Below are 20,909 nucleotides of genomic sequence, written 5' to 3' on the forward strand. Positions count from 1 at the left end.
AATTTCAACAAAACATGCATTACCCTTTTACTCATATTGTATGGAGTGTAGAAACAATTGGTACAAGAAGACCCATATACAAAGGAATCTAAGTTAAACACTTGCATACATAAGGAAATTTAGATAACCTTTGTGAGATCAACAAACCCAAAAGCCTCAATTCCTAACTATATTCTCTTCGAAAGCACACCCAAATGCTTCAATTTTACCAAAAAGATTCACAATGCCACTTGCTTCTTTGTGCATCACCACTGCACTTTTAGAAAACAATTCTCCACAGCTGCAACATACATTTGTCAGCTATAGGGCCAGAACTGAATTAATTCCTTTCCATTTAGTATGATCACTTCCAAAATAAGATTGCACAATATTTATGGGAAATAACTCATGACTAGTATTTAACCTCCTTTCTATCCTAACACGCCACTGAGATTCCTGTATTTTGTATTTCACCCTTCAAAAACATTTTACACACAGCAGAATTTGACCAAAATGTAGATAACGCAACATACACTACACCATTTGAGCTCTTTCAAGTACTTTCATCAGAGTCTTGTAATGTAGTACACAGATTGTAGAATCATTAAACAGAATACCCAACAGAACCTCCCTGCCAACTGGAATTGTAATATGTTTTTGCTAACACAGTCAGTGCCAATGAAACATACACTAAAGGTAGGAACAACTTTCACATTCAAAGAGCATTTTACTTTTATTTTGCCACACGTTATCTGTTTTGTCATCTTTCATTTTGTTTGGCACATCTGCTAGTACTGGCACAACTTTAATTCAATAATTTAACTTACGAACTGTTTAATTTTGCCCAAACGTAGCCTGTTAGCATTATTGGTTCATGATCTTCTTACGTGAAGAATTCATATTTTCAGTTTCGAATATGGAGGAAAAAAAGAGAAGGAAATTAAGACCACATCATGTGCCTGTGATTCTGATTCCCCCGACTTGAATTTGATTAGCTACAAATAGAACCACTCAGAAGAATTTCCGCAAATAGAAGACTGCATATTAGCTTGTTTATCATGAAAAATTTGGGATCAAACTCAAATTTTTAGTTCAAAATCTTAATAGAATAATTTTATAATATTTTTTTATTTATTTAATATTTAATATTTAATTTTTTTTATGTAACATAAATTCACACTTAGATTCTTAATAATAATATTGTCATTTAACTTAGCCTTTTAAGATTGGAACTTATATTTCTTGAGTTTACATTTGAACATTACAGCTTGTGATATTTACTGTGGCCTAAAGAAAACAGAAAAGAAGTTGGAAGTACTATTAAAAGTTTATTCATAGCAGGAGGGTTTGCATTTTAAATTTACTTCTCTTAGTAATAATAACTAGTAAGACTCTTCTAAGAATTTGATCTGATCTTACCATACCACGAATTACAAGTTGATATTTTGAGAAATTGGTTTGGTATTACCAACCATGAACCAAACCCCACTTCATTATTTGTCTTAGTTCTTAGAAGATGCTAAATTGCTTTATTTGTTTAGTTGCAACTTGTAACAGACCAGAATAAGAAGTGTTTGACATTGGAGAAGGAAAAAAAAACGCAGGAATTGGCACAAGTTGTAGATATGTTTTCTTCAAGAGCAATGGACATAAGCACACGCAAGTTGTTTTAATGTTTAATGGAGAATAACTTATTTCCAAAAGTAGCTAAAGCAAAAGAAAGCCCCAGTGAACTTATATTGCACTTGTTCAGTCACTTCTCTTACTCCTCTTCCAGCATATATACGTAACAAACGTTCATGAAAATGTACCTAAAATTTGACCTAATGTGTTTGGTTTTTCTTCGTATCAAACGTGATTTTGTTAACAAATGTTTATTTGTTGAATAAAATTGATTATGTTTTGTTCTGAGATAGGTTTTCTCTGTCTATTAAGAGCACTCAGAGTTCTTTGAATGTCAGCGTGCTCATGTACCTTATATGTGTAAGTTACTTCAGATTAATGATATGACAGGCTTACGAATTCAAACTTGGAATTGATACTTTCACATTAAAAATGCCAGTGAGATAAATAATATATATATATAATAATCGTAAATTTATTATTATTTTCAGAATATAAGTGTAAAAAAAATAAAACACTTCATAAGATGTTTCACCAACTATTCTATAATTACATTAATGGTAGTGGTGTAGCGAAAAACTATATTGACAAATATTGTATTGTTCTATGAAAAGCTTAATATTTTATAACTAACACAAAAAAGTTAACACTTCTCACAATCAAAATATTATTAAAATACACTGATAGTATAAAGTATTTTATATTATCATATAAGTATTGTATACAATAAGTTTGCTAATTTTAAAATTAGATTGTGTAATTAAAAGGAAAATGTGATCAGTTTTTTTCATAAATGGTTGTGCATTTCATACTTGTAACCAGCCATTTAGAAATAAATAGGAAAATTGTATGGATCATTATGAGATTATTTAACCACATTTTTACATTTATACTAAAATGATTTCTGACATTAATGTTTCACGACAATCAGACTCAGATAATTGTGAAGTTCATGACAATCAGCCTTCACACTTATCATCTCAATATAAAGAATTGACAAATGCAGATAAAATATGAATCAGAAGAGATAATTAAATGAATATAAAACGAAGATAATTTAATGTAACCAGAAGAGTTTTTTTACTAGTTGGAATAATGCTGTTCACAAATGGTAAATTGAAATAATGCAGCTAATATATATATAATTCCACTTTATTCAGATAAATTATCTTTTCTGCCTATCTGTAGCTATCTTCACACATCTCAAATGAAAGTCATTTGAACGTGCAAGCAAAGGCCCTATTGTTTATACATAAAAAGTTTGTATTTTGTTATGTTCTTGCAAATTCCACGAATGGATCCAACTGCAGCAACACCTGTAACGAGGAAGCACATGAAGCTCAATAATTGAAGCATATACCACTTCAATGATTGTGTTTTGATCTGTTTCTGTGCAATGTGCATTTGTATAGGGAAGAAAACAATGAGAGGCCAGAACCCAATTGCTCCAAGCAAGCCAAGAAACTCATTGAAAAATGGCATGGCCATGGCAAGAACTGTGGCTATTATCACATATGCTGTCCTCCAAACAAGCCTAAAAAAGTTGACTTCACATGACAAGAACCCCATTTTGATTGGGTAGCCCTTGTTTATGAAATCTGAATGAGGCCACGCCATGTTAGCTCCCATCTCAACTACACGAAATATTGGTTGAGCCATTACCTGTGCCACACAATGTTATATCCACACTGCAGAAAAGAGAGAGAGGTTGAAAACTTGATAAATAAATAAATAAATAAAAGGGTCGAACCTGATATGCTCCCACCATGTGGATTACAATGAAAACATTGCCAAGGGCGACCAACCAGAATGGCTCATAAAATCCAAAGCCAGTGAGGATGTTCCCAGGTGTGTTATTTCCGAAAGCAGCATACCCCAGTCCACCGCATAAGATGAAAAGTACTGTCATTAATATGATTCCTAACACATTGGCTCTTTTCATCTGTACGCTTTCTGGTGGATTTGACTTCAATGTGTCCTAAATAATATGCATGCATGTAAATCCATATACTACCAAATTTAATGAAATCACTTCTTTCTATATAGTATTTTCTTAGTATAATTAGCTTACTTTAATAACGTGTTCTTGCTCATCACTTACCATTATATCATAAATAACTGTAGCAAAAGAGGAAGCAAGTGCAATGTTTCCCAAAGCACCGAAAACCTTCCAAACTTTTTCTCCTGCAGATTGGTCAGGTCCTATTTCTTTTCCAAATAAACTTGTTGGATGTCCTTTACCTGTTCACAACCCCAAATGTTTCCATCGTAAGTTGTTAGGACACTGCTGTATTGAAAATCTATGACGACTATTCCGTACTAGGACTAATTTTTAGAAGAATTCTCTGCTGCCCATTCACATAACCATTGTAATCATAGGATGATGTGCTTCCTGGTAGTTCTTTTGGGTCGTGCAATTGGTTGGATCGCTATCATAAGCAGTTAAACTTACTCAATTGAAAGAATGTTTGTGGCATCATACAGAGAATCGTTGTATACATCACTCTTGTTTACAGTGGAAATCTCCAGGAAAGAAATTGGTGCAAATGTCTAATAAGCTAGTGGCATTCTTTGGAAATATATAGTATAAAAACTAAAACCTCGGAATTAATATAGGTGAGTGCTATAATACCTTGGATCACCGTTGCCAGAGAAAGCCCGCTTCCAATGAAAGCATAACCAAAAGAGGTAGCGGCAGCAACGGTTGAAATCCACGTTAACTTATGGAAATTTGGGGTTTGAGACAATAAAACTTGCACGAGCCCAAAACCAATCATATAGGGATTATTTGAAAACTTGCAATAAGCATCATGGCCTTCTCTGTGAAAGCAAATGGCTTTTTTTATTGCCCTGCATGCCACAACCATGGCATTATCATTATGTGCACCCACCAACACAGATAGAATTAAGTAGTTGAAGAATGTGATAAAACAAAACAAAAACGTACACCATGCTTATAGAACTAGTTATACAGTAACCCACTGTAACCCCAGCGAGCTTCGCATACAGAACCGATCCACAAAACAGGTGCATTGTTCCGCCTAATTCATCAAATGGCAACATGAAACTCATAAAACATGTAATGGGCAAGTAAAGAATTTATGCACAGGAGTTGCTAAGGAAGTAGATTATGATACCTAGGTATGAATTGACGGCTTGCATGTAAGTGTAGTTTCTCTTGCCACTGATTGGGTCAGGAAATCTGTAGCAATCAGCTATGCAATGGTAAGTGTACATGGAAATGCATGCAAATATGATCATAACACCTATCCCAGCAAGCCATCCAAGTTGGGCCATGGCCCATGCCAGAGCCAGCACTCCTGCTCCGACCACCACCGTCACTATGTGCGTCGTAGCAGTGAACACGTTCCCTGCAACCAACCATGTCAGCCCACATAAACTTTTTTTCAGCTTATTCTGGTGCAGGTGAAACGATGAAACGATATCATTTATATTACTTGAAGAATGTATTTTCTTTTAAAAAATCAGTACTTTAAGGGACATTCTCTAAGGTTGAACATTGGAAGAAACAATCAATAGATAAAATCACTTTCGACAAATTGTTGACTAGTTGTTTATGCTCGAACTTTTTTGATTTGGATGAAAATAACACTTTTGACGAACTTTCCAACTTTTGGTCAAATCGAATGCGTGACTTCATTTTTCTTTCAGTTCACGTGTCTAAAAAAAATAAACACTTAATTCCACTTCAAAAATATTAAATGATCGTTTAACATTATAAATGTCAAACACTCCACCCGTTTCAATATATAAACATAACTTAATCCACTTAATGTTTGTCTTACTAAAATGTTTCACTGGACAATCCAAAACACGAGAATTTGTTAAAAACGTTCAAACAAGTTGGTGAGCAAAACGAATGATAAACAAAGAATACCTGAAACACAACTTCATACATACAACTGTTCATTAAAAAAGTTGACCTAAACTTCTGTCTTTCAAAAAAAATTATTTGTTTTTGAATTTATGTATTTAAACAATTTTCTTTTACGAAAACAGACAAATAGTAAAGATCTACGCAACTTTAAATAAAGAAGTAAACTTCAGTCTTAAAAAAAGTAATTTAAATTAATTAAGTTATTAAAATAGTGAAAATAGACTTCTATAGTTAAAGTCCTATGTTTTCCTTACATCACCAATTTTTTTTAAAAATTAATTAATATAAATTATATTTACTTAATATAAATTAATGAAAATATAATTTTAATAAAAATTGTTTAAAATTAATTAATTGACAAAATTAAAAAACAAAATTAATTTAATTACAAACATAATTACGTAAATTTACTTTTGGGATGAAAAAACATTTCTGGGATGAATATTCTAACAAGAGACACCCATTTCAAAAGGGGAAGGGAGGCGTGAAATTTTTGCAGGATAAGCAAGAGATACAGTAAAAATATCCCGTGAACATGGGACTTGTCCATTTCCCTGTGGAAATGGAGTGAATGACTTGGGCAACACAGAATAATACGCGTCTTGATTGTATAGGGTACGTTAAAAATGGCCAGAAGATTTTCTGGCATTTGATGAAAGTGTGTCGGCATCTTTATCTTCCCACTCTTTGATGTCTGAATTATAAAGGATGAAACTTTGCACGTGGTTGGTAAGAAACTTCATCAGTTGCCTCTTTGGACCAGCTAGCTAAATAAAATAACACTCTATTCCTTCAACCAGTTTCTTAGAAGTGAAATTCCATTCAACTCATATTACATAGTTAGTAGTATGTTTCATTTGTCTTTTCTAGGTGAATTCATTTCTCGTGAACTTGAGCAGTGCTCTAAAGGGCATATCTACATATACTTGCGTTACATCACATATGCAGGTAATATAGCAGAAGATGAAATGTTCTGAGAAGGATAGATACATGAAAATAGGGAAATGAGAAATATGTGGAAGGAATACCGAGTCCTGGAGAAAACTTAGTAAAAAAATTTGATAGATTCGAATAATCAGGGAGTTAGCAGAGAGATAGGAGAGGCTAACTGAAAAGAAAATGAAGAACAAATAAATGAAAAAAAAAAAGTGTGGATTAAGAATTGATTAGATCCGAGAATTCCATCACTCTCATTTTTTCTCACTGTCTAACTTAACAGTCTGTGTTCACTGTCAGAATCAATACTACAAAAAGTGGCATTCTCTTACATGACAAGATTAGCTTCAATTTTAAGAATCTTACCCACTCATGCATGAACACGTTTTAAAGGAATATCTCAAATAGCGTGTACTGATCCAAGTATATACATAAATGAAAATATGCTGACACGCAAATCAGCCTTCACAAACGTCCATGAAAAGTAGTTTTCTATATTTATGACAGAAAAAAGTTGTCATTAATGTTAAAAACGCGGTATCAATCGATCCAAACGTGAAACGCACGGTTTTTTAATTGACGTTTTTGTCGTATTATAGGAACATCGGTTTCAGATGGCATCCATCGACAACAGGAAGATGCGTTGAGTGCAACAGATTGAATGAACAAAATGATGAAGAAAGAAAGAGAGAAGCAAAAGCAAGCACATGTACTAACCGGTTCTTTTGGCTCTTCCATCATCATCGAATCTCGAGGAGTCTCTCTCGTGAGCGTTTTTGTCTGCTTCAACGTCCATGGTTGTGAGTGAAGAAAGTGAAAACAAAAGGTTGAGAAGTTAGAGCATGAAAATGTAGAAGAGAAGAGAGCAGAGTGATGATTGAGATGAAATTGAGAAGAGGCAATGAGTTTATATAAGCGGTGTGATAGCAGAAACAAGTGTTGTAGCCAAATGGCTTTGCATGCGACATTGTCTTAATCCCAACCCCTAATTACTGCATTCTAAACTATAACAGCTTTACAATGATTTTCTTTTTTAAAAAAACATGACTGTAATGAAACATGTATTCCCTGATCACATGCCGTGTTTTAATTCATCACGTTTATCACACATCACATAGTATTTTTTTTACTTTTTACTATTTCAGTTAACTTCAAATCTATTAATGGTGTTTATAATTAGAGCTTAAAAAACAAATATAAAAATAATCAACATCCTTCAATCTTATTAGATCCGATCCTTATGATATGCAAATCAGATCTCGATACAATCCTAGATCCAACAAATACGAGTAACAAACAACACATATTTCCTTTGAATCTTACATTAACTAAAAATGAATCTTACCTTAAATCTTCCCTTAACTAAAAATGATAGAGTTATCCCAAAGAATCTATAAACTTATTACTTTATCATTTTGGATAGATACTCACCCAACTATACCTCCACGAATTTAAGTCATTAGATTAGATTTCAAATAAAAGAAAAATTTGTAACATAATTAAAATTGTAACTATTTGATCATACGAGTTCGTGATTCACGAAATTTTCCATTACCGAAAATTGGTTCACTACATTAACCGAAAAATATTATTTTGTAGAAAAACAAGAACAATATGTACGTGCCGAATAGACCTTAGTCGTCACAATTCGGAAAGAAATTATATATATATATATATATATATATATATATATATATATATATATATATATATATATATATATATATAATTTAAACAAAGTTATATAAAAGATTCTAATCACTTTAAATATTGAAACATTATATATATAATTTATTTTTTGTTATGACTAAGATAATTATTTCCATCATAGGTTAAAAAACGCTCTACAAAAAGTATCATTTATAAAAAAAATGATTGTTTGACACAAAAGATTAGAGTTAGACTCTTTTTTTATTAATTATACTTGAGATTGAAGTTGGAAAATAATTTTCGAGAACTTGAAAGATCCTTTCACTCTCATTCTATATATATATATATATATATATATATATATATATATATATATATATATATATATATATATATATATATATATATATATAAAAGAAAGTTTTGATACAAAATATATGATAAATAAAGTAATCCTAGACACAATATAATGATGATAAATAAGGTAACCCTACATACAATATAATGATGATAAATAGGGTAATTCTAGACACAATATCATGATGATAAATAGGATAACCCTATACACAATATAATGATGATAAATATTCTAACACTCCTCCTAGAGCTAGAGCATACAAATTACATGTACGAAGCTTGGAACAAATAAACTCAATATGAGGACCCCTTAATGATTTGGTCAACATATCTGCGAGTTAATAGTTTGATTCAACAAACTCAGTACATATTTCTTTAGTCAACAACTTTTCACGAACAAAATGATAATAAATTTCTATATGTTTAGTCTTATCGTGAAACACTGAATTTGATGCAACGTAGAGAACAACTTGATTATCGTAATGCATCTTCATAGTATGAACACTAGTGCAAAAACATCCTATAATGTCACGCGTTCAACGTCGAACCACTCAATAGCCAACGTCGTTTAGAATTGTAATTCGACGTAAAAGGATATAAAACGTCGAATGCCCCAGCGTTAGACGTCAAAATTAGTGAATTCAATAAAAATTTGAGCGGGAGATTGAAAATTCATTCACTTTATCTTAGCGCGCGAGACCCTCTCCTTTGCTCAAACTTTTCTCGAACGAAGTTTGACGACCATCACATGTAACATTTCTTTCATTTGATACAAATGCATGTTAATTTACTACTTTAAGTATGATTTTTGTTTGTTTTGACCGATTATTTTCGTGTTGTTGTCCTTCAAAGACGCATTCTGCTTTCTCTCTCACGTGTGACAACACTTTATTCCGATGAACCAAGGTTAGTTTTCGTTTTCGTTATCGTTTTGAAGAACTTATTTGTTGAACTTGTTTCTTGTTATTTTTTGTTGAACTTATTTCTTGTTATTGTTTGGGTGAACTTGTTTGTTGTTGTTGTTTGATTGAACTTGTTTGTTGTTTTGATTGAACTTGTTTGTTGTTTGTCATTGTTGTTTGTTGTTGATACTATATTACACGTTCATAGTTCATTCTTTACAAAATACCAAAAAGTGAAATTTGTTGTTTTTCTGCTTTTCAGATCTTGTAGAGTTGTAAAAAAGAATCACAATTAATTTAAAAAAATAAAAAAATTGATTAATGTCGTTTATTGATAAAATTCGACGTTAAATTTAACGTCGAATTTAAAAATTCGACGTCAATTTAACGTCTCCTGATATGACGTCGTTTTCGAATTCGACGACGGCCCAAAATATTCAACGATGTACGCTGTTTTTGTACTAGTGGAATAACACAGAAGTTAAGTTCTTGAAGAAATTGTTTCACCCATATAAGTTCACATGTTAGTGATGTTGTCGCCCTATACTTGGCTTCAGCGGTTGATCGAGCTACTACATTTTGTTTCTTACTTTTCTACGAAATAATGTTTTCTCCCCGAAAAACACACCTATAGCCCAATCTGCATCACAATACCTAGAGACCTGAATGCTTCATTTATCTTCATTTAACAATCCTTGTCCGGGAGCCTTTTTGACATACCTTAGAATGCGAATGAGAGTATTCCAATGGTCAACACATGGAACCTGCATGAACTGACTAACCACTCCAACTACAAATGATAGATATGACCTTGTAATAATGAGATAAATCAGTTTTCCAACTAGCCTCCTATACCTCTCTTAATCGGAGAATAATTCACCTTATTTTGTCCTTATTTTCTGTTTTGAGTCCATGTGATTATCTATCGGTCTGCAATCAACCATGTTTGTTTGTAATATATTAAGAGCATACTTCCTTTGGAAGATTACAACTACATCTTTTGATTACGCTACTTCAATGTGTAAGAAGTAGTTGAGACTTTCAAGATCATTGGTTTGAAAATGTCTACATAAGTATTCTTTCAGTTGAGATATTCCAACAAAATTATTTCTTATAATGACAATATCATTAACATATACTATTAATTAAATACATTTCCCAATAGAAGAATGACAGTAAAACACTTAATGGTCTACTTCACTGCGTTTTAGTCCAAATTTTAAATAATGAAGCTAAAATTTCAAAACCAAGCAATGGTAATTGCTTGAGGCCATATAAAGATCGATACAATTTGGATACTATATATCAGACTCCCCCTAGCAACAAACTCAGGGTTTGCTCCATATAAACTTTTTCCTCAAGATCACCATGTAAGACATTATTGATATGCAATTAATGAAGTGACCACTTATGAATGACGGTCATGACAAAAAAGAAGTGAATAATAGTCATCTTAATTACAAGAGAAAAAGTGTTACAATAATTAAGACCATAAACTTAAGTGTAACTTTTTGTAACAAACTAGCTTTTAACCGATTAATTTCACCATCAAAATCGATTTTAACTACGTACATTTGATACAAAGTATATTATAAATAAAGTAAAATGTAACGAGGTAAATATTCTAATAATTATATAACTAAAAAAAATGCAACTGCAGTGATTATGAAATGTCTGTGAACTGCGTGAGTGGGAGACAGATTCGAATAAAACAAAACGAACAAAGCACGAACTAAAGGGAGGAAAATTTGGTGCAGAGAGGAGAATGATACAACATTTTAGTGTTGAAAACTTTGTTTTTTTTTTGGTAAGGTGGAAATCCTTGATCTTAGTCAGAAAGGAGAAAGGTATGGTTACAGTTAAATTACCTATTTATTAATGAAAAAAGTGAAATATATTTTCTTTTGTTTATTATCATGTATTTGACGAAAGTAAATGACCAATGGTTTGTTTCCAACAAAAATTACTTGTATTGGTTATTGATGATTTTGATAGTGTTATTGTTTGGGTGAACTCGGATTTTTTTCCCTTAGTGTTGGAAGCATGATTTAGTGATTGACTAATTCTGATTATTCAAAAGGTCTTGATATTTATGATATGAAAAATTATCAATGTTTGAGTCATAAAGACTTTGAAAAATGTATAATAGTTTAAAGCCAGGAGACCATTCACTAACACTCACAGGTGAAGTCTTCGGACTAATTAATAACGTTGAAGATAAATTTGAAAGAATTTAACAGTGTAAACGACAAAAGTAAATGAAAGAGTTATAGTCTTTAAGTGAGATAATTTGATTTAACTTATATTAATGAAAATTTAAGTGGCCTTTTGAATATTGAAAGGACAATAACCTTTTTTGTGGTAAATATTAAAAGGCCAGATATTACATTAAATAGAAACCTTTCTTAAATTTATAAAAGTCTAAATTTCACTTATTCTTTTGAGTTTTTTATATTCTTGGATCGATATTTTGTAAATGTTGACCTTTCAAAGCATATAATTAATTAAATGAACTGATAAATAATTCAATATTTAAAAGTGGCAACAAATACATTATTTTAAGATGTGTTAATAATAACAGCAATAAATAATAATACACAGTATCATTATTTTTAATAATACAATTAAATGCATAAATTAAATAGTACAAAAATTGCTTTAATTTAGATTCGGTTTAATCCTTTTCGACATCCCTATTTGTGTAGGATTGTCTCAGATAGGTCCTGATTTTCTAAAGTGTGTCAAAATGGTCCTTAATTTTGAAAATTGAAATCAATTGAGACCTTCCCGTTAAGTTGGCTGGACGGCGTTAAAATTGAGCGTGCGTGGCAGGATGACATTACTGACGTGGCAGTGTACGGTTTACTGAGTTGGATTTGTTTGATTTACAAATTAAATTTTATTGAAATAAAATGATTCAAAACACAATTATTAAATAAAAAACAATTAACAAATGATTAAACCTTTCCTAAATCAGAATCCTTTTAGAACCCTAATTTAAAATTTGCATAGAACCCTAAATTAGTTATCTTTGTATCGCATATGGTTTCTGCCATCATTCTTGGTTTTTATCATAACTATAATTCTTTTGAAACCCTAAATTTGAGAAATGGCACCTTTTTTTTTTAACCCTAAGAAAATTCTCAATTTTCTAGGGTTCCTTCTTCTATGCGTGGGAGACCCACATCAAGAAGCTTCTACTTTTCCCAGGTTCAGCTCGTGCATATGCAGGCAATGGCAAAATCCTTTCACTCGCAGATCTGGTATCGCGTTCACGCTGCAAAAACCATTTGTACATGCGTCTCTCCCCTCACCAGCTTGCCAAATTAATTGTGATGGACAACTATAGGTTTCAAATTCAAATTCAACTAAATGTTTCAAATTCAAATTGTTATTTTCTATCAAACAATTCAAAAATATTCTGTTTCATTTTTTTTTCTGACTAATATCTCTTCAAAATCAAGCACGTCAGTCAAATTCAAACCGTCATGCTCTTCAGCGTTCATAAGTGGTGCTCCATGAAATTCCTTTTTCTGGTTGCTTTCTTTCTTCTCCGGTGCTTCCATGGAGGAGCGACTTCCTTTCGTTCTCGTTGGTGGAGATGTGAAAGCTTCTTTCGTTCTTGCTCTCCTCAGGCACACGTTTCATTTCTCGGATTTCAGTCTTCCAATTTAGGGTTTTTATTTGTTAACTGCTTTTTACTTAAACGATGCGTTTTGAATCATTTTTTGAATCATTTTATTTAGGGATTCTTCATTTAAAACGTTCATTTATTCTGTTAAGATTTAAAAATTTAACTTTTTTAAATATAAAAACTCACCATTAAGCCAGGTCAACAACAGTACTGTGCCACGTCAGTACTATTTGGTCATCTCAGCAACCCACGCATCAATTTCTTTAACGCCGTCCAACCAACTTAACGGGAAGGTCTCAATTGATTTCAATTTTCAAAATTAAGGACCATTTTGGCACACTTTAAGAAAACGAGGACCTATCTGAGAAGGGATGTCAAAAATTAAGATTCATACTACCATTATTGTTACTAAATGCATGTAATTGACACATTTTACTATTGGTTTGATTTAGGTTCACTAAAAATTTTTCAAAATCCAAATGAAACTAATCCAATTAAATACTTCATTATCACTTTTCAGTATAACTAAAAAATGTAGACATTATTAGGAAAAAAAATGAAACATCGACATCGAATATGGTTGTGGAGCTCTGCTATATAGAAATTATTTAAATACAAAAATATAAGTATTTTTAAGAATTTTAATTGATTTGTTTATATTTTGAATATAAAATTGATTAAAAACAATACAAACAAAACCATTTGTTTTATTAGCTCTCTTTCATTCAACTAATTTATAATGCTATCTCACTATCACTTGCAATTCCAAAATAGTACTATAAAAAAAAACACTGTTGTTACTTTGGATCAGTGTTGAGTGGAAGATGTTAAACATAGTGTTGCTGGGGAACTTCTTATGAACCACAGATTCTTTCAATGGTACGCGCTTTGATATCGACAATCATTAATTTGTAAGAGTTGAAACTATTGAGAGTGAAAGGAACAAAACACTTTTGGAATATCTCAATATTTTCAAATATTTTTCTAGATTTCTTATTCAGACAGATGCAAATGGGCCATTTAATCCTTAGCTACGTTAGCTTCTCCTTCTCTAAATGACTTCGTTTGGAAAATTTTCAACCAATAATTATGAATTTAAAAATGAGTTAAATTTAAATATATAAGAACAATTAGACCTACGACATGTAAAAAATAATGTCATTTTTTTCTTTTACAAATTTTAGTTGTTAATTTTTTTTAATAAAAAAGTTAAATCCGCGACTTCTTTTTACATTTTTTTTTCAAAGCCTTCAAACCAACTTTATATATTTTAAATGTTGAAGAAGTTGAATCATCTTTCCTCTTAATTATCTAACCAATTTCTACATCCCAGAAATTGGAATGTTACATTTAATAATGTTACATCTGCATAATTTGCAGCCCAATAATAAGTGGTTCCGTATGCCATTTTCTGTTCCTATATATTCATTAATATATCTTAAATGCACATGATACAGGTGGTAATAATGCGCAATATAGCCTATTGTTTATACATGAAAAGTTTGTATTTTCTTATGTTCTTGCTAATTCCACGAATGGAACCGACTGCAGCGACTACTGAGACAAGGAAGCACACAAAGCTCAATAGCTGGAGAACACACCATTTCAATGATAATCTTTTGATCTGTTTCTGTGCAATGTGCATCTGTATGGGGAAAAACACGATGAGAGGCCAAAACCCAATTGCTCCAAGAAGAGCTAGAAACTCATTGAAAAACGGCATGGCCATGGCTATAGTTGTTGCCACTGCCACGAATATTGTCCTCCAAATTAGCCTAAAAAGGTTGAAACTGAATGTCAAGGAGCCTATTTTTGTCGGGTATTCTTTGTTTATGAAATCTGAACGTGGCCACACCAAGTTAGCACCCATCTCAATTATACGAAACAGTGGTTGAGCAAGCACCTGTTCCATTACGTAACATCAGACATCATGGTTTAAAATATACAAGTTGAAAACATTTATGTTTAGTTAGTTGTATGATTTAAGTTCACTATTTTTGCACCTTTCATACTCAAGAAATGTCACAGAAAGAGAAATGGAACCTGATATGCTCCCACCATGTGGGTTACAATGAAGACATTGCCAAGAGCAACCAACCAGAATGGCTCGTAAAATCCAAAGCCAGTGAGGATGTTTCCAGGAGTGTGATCCCCAAAAGCAGCATAGCCAAGGCCACCACATAGCAGAAAAAGTAGTGTCATTATGGTGATTCCTAACACATTGGCCTTTTTCATCTGTTTGCATTCGGGTGGATATGACTTCAAAGTGTCCTATATAATACACAAATAATCAAATGATTATACCAGTCAAATCTATTTGTTTAACACTATAAAATAATGCATTTTTACCATTATATCATACACAACAGTTGCATACGAGCAAGCAAGTGCAATGTTTCCCAAAGCACTGAAAACCCTCCAAATTTTATCTGCTTCTGATAATCCTGGCCCTACTTTGTTTCCAAATATATAGCTTGGTTCTCCTTTACCTGTTCACTCAAACAGACTTCGTTTAGATACTTTAGGTGTAGGTGAGGTTTGCATCATAGGTTCTATCTCCTTTACCTTTTAAAAATTAAGAAGAGAATTTTAAACTTAATTCAATTTTACAACACTCATTCGTAAAGTAAGGTTTGTATTTATTTATATACTATAAAGTTGTTTTATTTTTAGTTGACATGAGATCTCCGACAGATGTTCCTATAACCCCAGAATAGAAATTGGTGCAAATATTGTGTTGGTATGTATACCTGAGACCACGACTGCCAGAGAAAGCCCACTACCAATGAATGCATAACCAAAAGAGGTAATTGCAGCAGCGGTTGAAAGATATGTTAGCTTGTGGAAATTTGGGATTTGAGACAGCAAAATTTGCAACATCCCAAAACCAATCATGTAGGGATTATTAGAAAACTTGCAATAAGCTTGGTGACCTCTTCTGTGAAAGCAAATAGCCTTTTTTATAGCCCTGCCAAATCAGAGGAATTCAGAGTCCCTCATGTCATTTGAGCGTGATTACAACTCTATACATAATGTGATAACGTGCTTACACTAAACTAGTAGACGAAGTTATAGTGTAGCCAACAGTAATCCCAGCAAGCTTCCCATACTGAATCAATCCACAAAACACATGCATTGTCCCACCTAATTATCAAGTTGAGATACGAAAATTAGAACATTCCGAAAGAGTGTTGAGTTGAGTTTACTTACATAGATGAGTATATAGTACTTATATGATACCAAGATATGCATGGACTGCCTGCATGTAAGTGTAGTTCCTTTTGCCATTGATTGGGTCAGGATATCTGTAACAATCAGCTATCAGATTGTAAGTGTAAACGGAAATGCATGCAAATATGATCATGGTGATTGTGCCGGGTATCCATCCTAATTGAGCCATGGCCCATGCCAGAGCCAGCACTCCTGCTCCTACCACCACCGTTATTATGTGCGTCGTTGTGGTGAACACGTTACCTGCAAGTAACACCAAATCTTAAAGTTGAAGACGGTGAAAGTGAAACTATAATAGAATATAGTATAACATGAGCAAACTCAATCCAACATCTGAAACACCTATGAAAACAGAAAATAGAAAACAGAGTTGTTCTTCTCCTAAATCTTTGTTTTACAATTTTTTCTTTTCAAAAGGAGAAGTTCTTTCAAATGCAGAATCTCTTCAGAAACACAATAGGGAAATTAAAAGAGTTGTTCATCGGGTTTGAAACTCAGCCAGATAAGGATATGCATATATGTATAAACAAGTAGTCTGAATTGATAAAAGAAAATAATATACGCACTGATGTAGATAATGGAACCAACCATACTAACCAGTTCTTTTGATTTTGCCATCATCATCCACTTCTGCACTCCTACTAACACTCTTACCAGCTTCAACTTCCATCAAAAGTTTCTTCCTTGCAACTCACAATCTTGTAAAGAAATCTGATTTAAAAACACAGCACCCAAACATCAAGCATGAAAGTTAAAAAAAGATAATTCAAACCGAAAAATGTTCACAGTTTATATATACATACCTGTTAGCTTCAAATCAGAATGCTCCGTTAACTTTCTGCACTAAATTAAGAGTGTTTCTGTGTGAAATAAGAGTGTTTCTCTGTTACTCGTTTTATCTTATGTTAATTGTACTGCTTAAAAACGCGCTTCCCTGCACCGTCATTCTTATTCTTTTCTTATTCATTATTTTTTGCACAGTAATAAGTGAAATCTATAACTAGAATGGGACACGGCAAAAATCTTACACGTCTTGTCTGTTTTCTGGTTCTGATATGATTTATTTGTCATTCGAATTTATTTATTTTGGTTAACTTCGACCTCAAATTCATGTACCAAAATGATTTTCCACTGTTTGAAGTATATATTTTCTTTATAAAGATAAGAACTAACTATGATTCGGGGAAAAGAATGACGTAAAAGAGGTAATTAAGGCGCCTTATCAATGGGTTCCAATTACATTTTTGATTTCTCATCTTGCTTTTTAAAGTAAGCTTTTTATAATTTCAGAACACTAGCAATCCTAAAATACTCTTCTAAGCACAAAACATGAAGCAATAAAAGATTCCTAAAAGTTCCTTCTGGAACTAGCTGACTCATATTTTTGTGGTAATAATATAACAAAAGAACACTGTTAATGTTCCTTTTGGGCCTAACAATAGAAGATGGGTCGAATCAATACTACCTTCTTTGAAAATAATCTTATTCCAAAGCTGTGTAAAGATTGAAACTTTCCTCTCAAAGAAGACTCCCCTTCGAGTGGATTCGGATTCATTGATCATGGCGTGAGAATTTTCATCACAATTGAAACAAGGTAATTTTGATATAAATTAAACCATAAACAGTGCTAAAAAAGCAACATTGGATTTTTCTCTTTTCTTCTCACACTTGTCAAATGAAATGATGCTTTTGGGGAAATTTAGCTCATGAGTGTACGTGAGACATTACTGGTGGTCATGTGAGGGGTCAGTTTGGGGAATGTGGTTATAAATAAGTTAAAATTGGTCCATTAAAACATGAGTAAAGATTTTTTTACACACGTAAATCTTTTACATTCATTTGACACTACCTTTACTCACTTTTTATTCTTTTTCTTTTCTTGAAACAATACAAAATTTACATTTTTTGACCATTTTATTCTTGTAATCTATGTCAAATAAATATAAAAGTGTGTCATGATATCGTTACTCTTAAAACAATGATGAATAGATAATTTTTACTTTTCGGTATGCTAATTGAGAAGAAGGTAAAAGGTTGGATTCACCTTCAATTGAATAAAATACTGAACACATTTTCTTACCTGCAACAGAGAGGTAAGTTAAACAGTAAGAGAAATGCGAGAACCTCAAATTCATTAGTAGAGACAGTGACTAAGAGATTTGAGTTAACTTGAATAGCTTAGAGCATAGGTTAGTAAATTCAAAATCCTGTATCAAATATAGGGAAGACAAGATTATTTTTCCCCTGGACCACACATAATCAATTTAAAAAGTGTTTTTTTTTTAGTTTATTCAACATAAAAAAACATAATTGTTATGTGTCATTTTTTTTAGTAGGTAGTTCTGAGTGATGGCACATGTAATGTTAGCTATGCGTCATTTTCATAGGCAATACTATCATTAGTGTTGGCCTTGAAGTCTATGCTAATATAATTGATTTAGCATATGCACAGATCGACACCAATGTACAGTATCTTTCTTTTTTCTCGTGAGGATCCAAGTTAGTCTCTATCTATTGGCCAACCTTAGTTATTGTTAACTAACCAAAATATGGATGCAACTGTGTAAGGAGATAAGAAGATTCAAAACACGAAGAATAGTTACATATATAGCAAAAGTGAGGAAAATCATTATGAGGAGAAGCTAATGATGTTGGTGGAGCAATTTATGTGGTGACTATGAAACGTTTGTGATTGAATGAGTTTGTGGAGGGCACTGAACCAGTGGTGGTGGGAATGTTTCTGTCGTGATTATTACATTGAATATAACAACACACGGAGAGACAAAAACACAGTAATGTTGAGAAAGAAAAGTCCAATAACAACAATGACTCTTCTGAAACTAAACGACCATATGTGTTTGCCAATTGTCCTACCACATCCAGCTTCTGTATATGTGGATGATGCGCTATTTTTGTTTTAATTTTTTTTTTCTATTGTTTCTTTTCCTTTTTATATATTATGGGATATGCAGGTACACATTATAAAACGAATAAGAAAAATATGTCATGAATGGTTATAGATTTCGTACAAATATGTTAGTTTGGTTTGCATTGAGTTTTGAGAATGAGGCAACCTCTTAATTAGAGATGTCAAAACGGCCACCCGACCCGATCCGGTCCGGTCTACCACGGGTTGGTTACTTAGTGAGTCAACCCAACCCAGCTCATTTATTAGTGAGTCAGAAAATTTTGAACCCAGTCCGACCCACCACGGGTTGGTGGGTAAACGGGTTGGTTCAGTGTCTGGCTCACTTAATTACAATTTTTTTTAAATAAAAAAAATTACAAATTTTCTATAATTCAAATCTAAACAAATTTCACCCCAACATGGGTGTTTAATTAATTTTGAAAATAAGAAACTTAAATAATTTTTTCAAACAAAAAATAATAATAAATTTTTTTTTATAAAATTAAAATTAAAATTAAATTTTAATAAAATAAAATTAGGTAAGTAGGTTGGTGGGCCAACTCGGGCCATCACATGTTCAACCCGCATGAGCCGGGTTTAAATGAGTCAGGTTTAAGTCTGACCCGCATAAAAAAATACAAATTTTTCAAATTCAATCCGACTCAAACCTGTGGTGAGCCGGGTTGACCCACATGTTGTGACCCATTTTGATAGTTATACTCTTAATAGTGTTTCCAACTTGTGATTAACATAGTGTACCTAAATAGAGTTGAGAAAGATGTTTTGGTAAAAGATTGATGAGAAAAAAAAGGAAAATACAAATCTAAAAAGTGATCAAATAATGCATGATCAATATTGTTTAATTTTGCAAAATAAAATTGTAATTATATTTTTATAAATTCAAATTAATATAATAAATATATTATAATTTTTATAAACCCGTGTGTTCTACGAGTATAAATACTAATTTATCACAAAGAATAGCATTCTTTAATTATAAACATTGTATTCTAAACAAATAAGTCAGAGAAACAATTCTCTCAGCAAAAATCAATTTCAATTAGGTTTATTAAAAGTTTTTTCATATTAACGGGGCATAAGAAGTGAAAAAGGAGAAGAAAATATAACTTTTTGTTCATCTTTTCATTAAATGTATAATGGACATTTGACCACCCCCATGGGGTGCAAGGGTAAAACATGGGGGGAGTGCAGGAAGAAACTGGCAATGATGGAAAATCCAACTAGGGTCCAAAGTTACAAGCTCTTATTCTAGGGGTATAAACACAAGTCTTCCACTTGGACATAATTTGGCAGTTGTTATGCTAATATTTTTTTCTTCTATATTAATATTTTATTTAAAAATTTCATGCGTGGGTGTCAAAAATGGCTGTAGTTGGTTCTCAACTAACCAAATAATAATAATAATAATAATAATAATAATAATAATAATAATAATAATAATAATAATATGTTAAATATGTTTTTATTAGTAAGTTTAGATAAAAAAAATTGAACTTTGTTTATATTCTAAAATTTAATACATTTTATTCATTAAAATAAATGAATATAATTTTTTTAATATTATTGTGATATGTTAAAAGTGTTTAAAGATGAAATTTGTAAAAATTAAACGAGTGGAAGAGAATTTTATTCATTCCCAATAACAACTTAATAACCAACGTTATTATCTGAATATTAAAGAATATGTGGCCAATACATTGGCAATATCAGCAAAAGGAAAAAGATAAAGAAGCTAAATAGTATATATATACTAACCCTAACTAAACAGAA

General features: G+C 32.0%; 2 protein-coding genes across 3 annotated transcripts; both read right to left on the reverse strand.

Annotated features, from left to right (window-relative positions):
- Nucleotides 1–2,673: 2,673 nt before the first annotated feature.
- On the reverse strand, nt 2,674–7,441 carry LOC108330987 (amino acid permease 8). Its single transcript, XM_052875794.1, has 7 exons — nt 7,154–7,441; nt 4,740–4,973; nt 4,550–4,643; nt 4,235–4,452; nt 3,704–3,843; nt 3,353–3,580; nt 2,674–3,264 (listed from the first exon to the last, which is right to left on the reverse strand). The coding sequence occupies exons 1-7, from the start codon at nt 7,230–7,232 to the stop codon at nt 2,842–2,844; spliced, it is 1,416 nt and encodes a 471-aa protein (XP_052731754.1). The 5' UTR covers nt 7,233–7,441; the 3' UTR covers nt 2,674–2,841.
- Nucleotides 7,442–14,385: 6,944 nt separating this feature from the next.
- Nucleotides 14,386–17,275, reverse strand: LOC108330778 (amino acid permease 8). Of its 2 annotated transcripts, XM_017565324.2 has the most exons (8): nt 17,014–17,275; nt 16,808–16,921; nt 16,220–16,453; nt 16,030–16,123; nt 15,730–15,947; nt 15,329–15,468; nt 15,023–15,250; nt 14,386–14,882 (listed from the first exon to the last, which is right to left on the reverse strand). In XM_017565324.2, the coding sequence occupies exons 2-8, from the start codon at nt 16,878–16,880 to the stop codon at nt 14,460–14,462; spliced, it is 1,410 nt and encodes a 469-aa protein (XP_017420813.1). In that variant the 5' UTR covers nt 16,881–16,921; nt 17,014–17,275; the 3' UTR covers nt 14,386–14,459. The 2 variants fall into 2 exon arrangements, with proteins under 2 accessions (XP_017420813.1, XP_052731755.1); XM_052875795.1 differs by lacking the exon at nt 17,014–17,275 and having other exon boundaries at nt 16,799–16,924.
- Nucleotides 17,276–20,909: the final 3,634 nt, after the last annotated feature.

This window comes from Vigna angularis, chromosome 4 (genome assembly GCF_016808095.1).
Source record: "Vigna angularis cultivar LongXiaoDou No.4 chromosome 4, ASM1680809v1, whole genome shotgun sequence".
NCBI lineage: Eukaryota > Viridiplantae > Streptophyta > Magnoliopsida > Fabales > Fabaceae > Vigna > Vigna angularis.

Bases quoted from the DNA above. Each gene is read 5' to 3' on its own strand.
- LOC108330987 (XM_052875794.1), bottom strand. From the start codon at position 7,232: ATGGACGTTGAAGCAGACAAAAACGCTCACGAGAGAGACTCCTCGAGA. The intron at 4,453-4,549 runs GTACGTTTTTGT...TGTGGCATGCAG, and splicing joins ACTAGTTCTATAAGCATGGT to GGCAATAAAAAAAGCCATTT. The intron at 3,581-3,703 runs GTAAGTGATGAG...CATATTATTTAG, and splicing joins CAGTTATTTATGATATAATG to GACACATTGAAGTCAAATCC.
- LOC108330778 (XM_017565324.2), bottom strand. From the start codon at position 16,880: ATGGAAGTTGAAGCTGGTAAGAGTGTTAGTAGGAGTGCAGAAGTGGAT. The intron at 16,454-16,807 runs GTTAGTATGGTT...TGTTACTTGCAG, and splicing joins TGGCAAAATCAAAAGAACTG to GTAACGTGTTCACCACAACG. The intron at 15,469-15,729 runs GTATACATACCA...TTGAGTGAACAG, and splicing joins TCTGGCAGTCGTGGTCTCAG to GTAAAGGAGAACCAAGCTAT.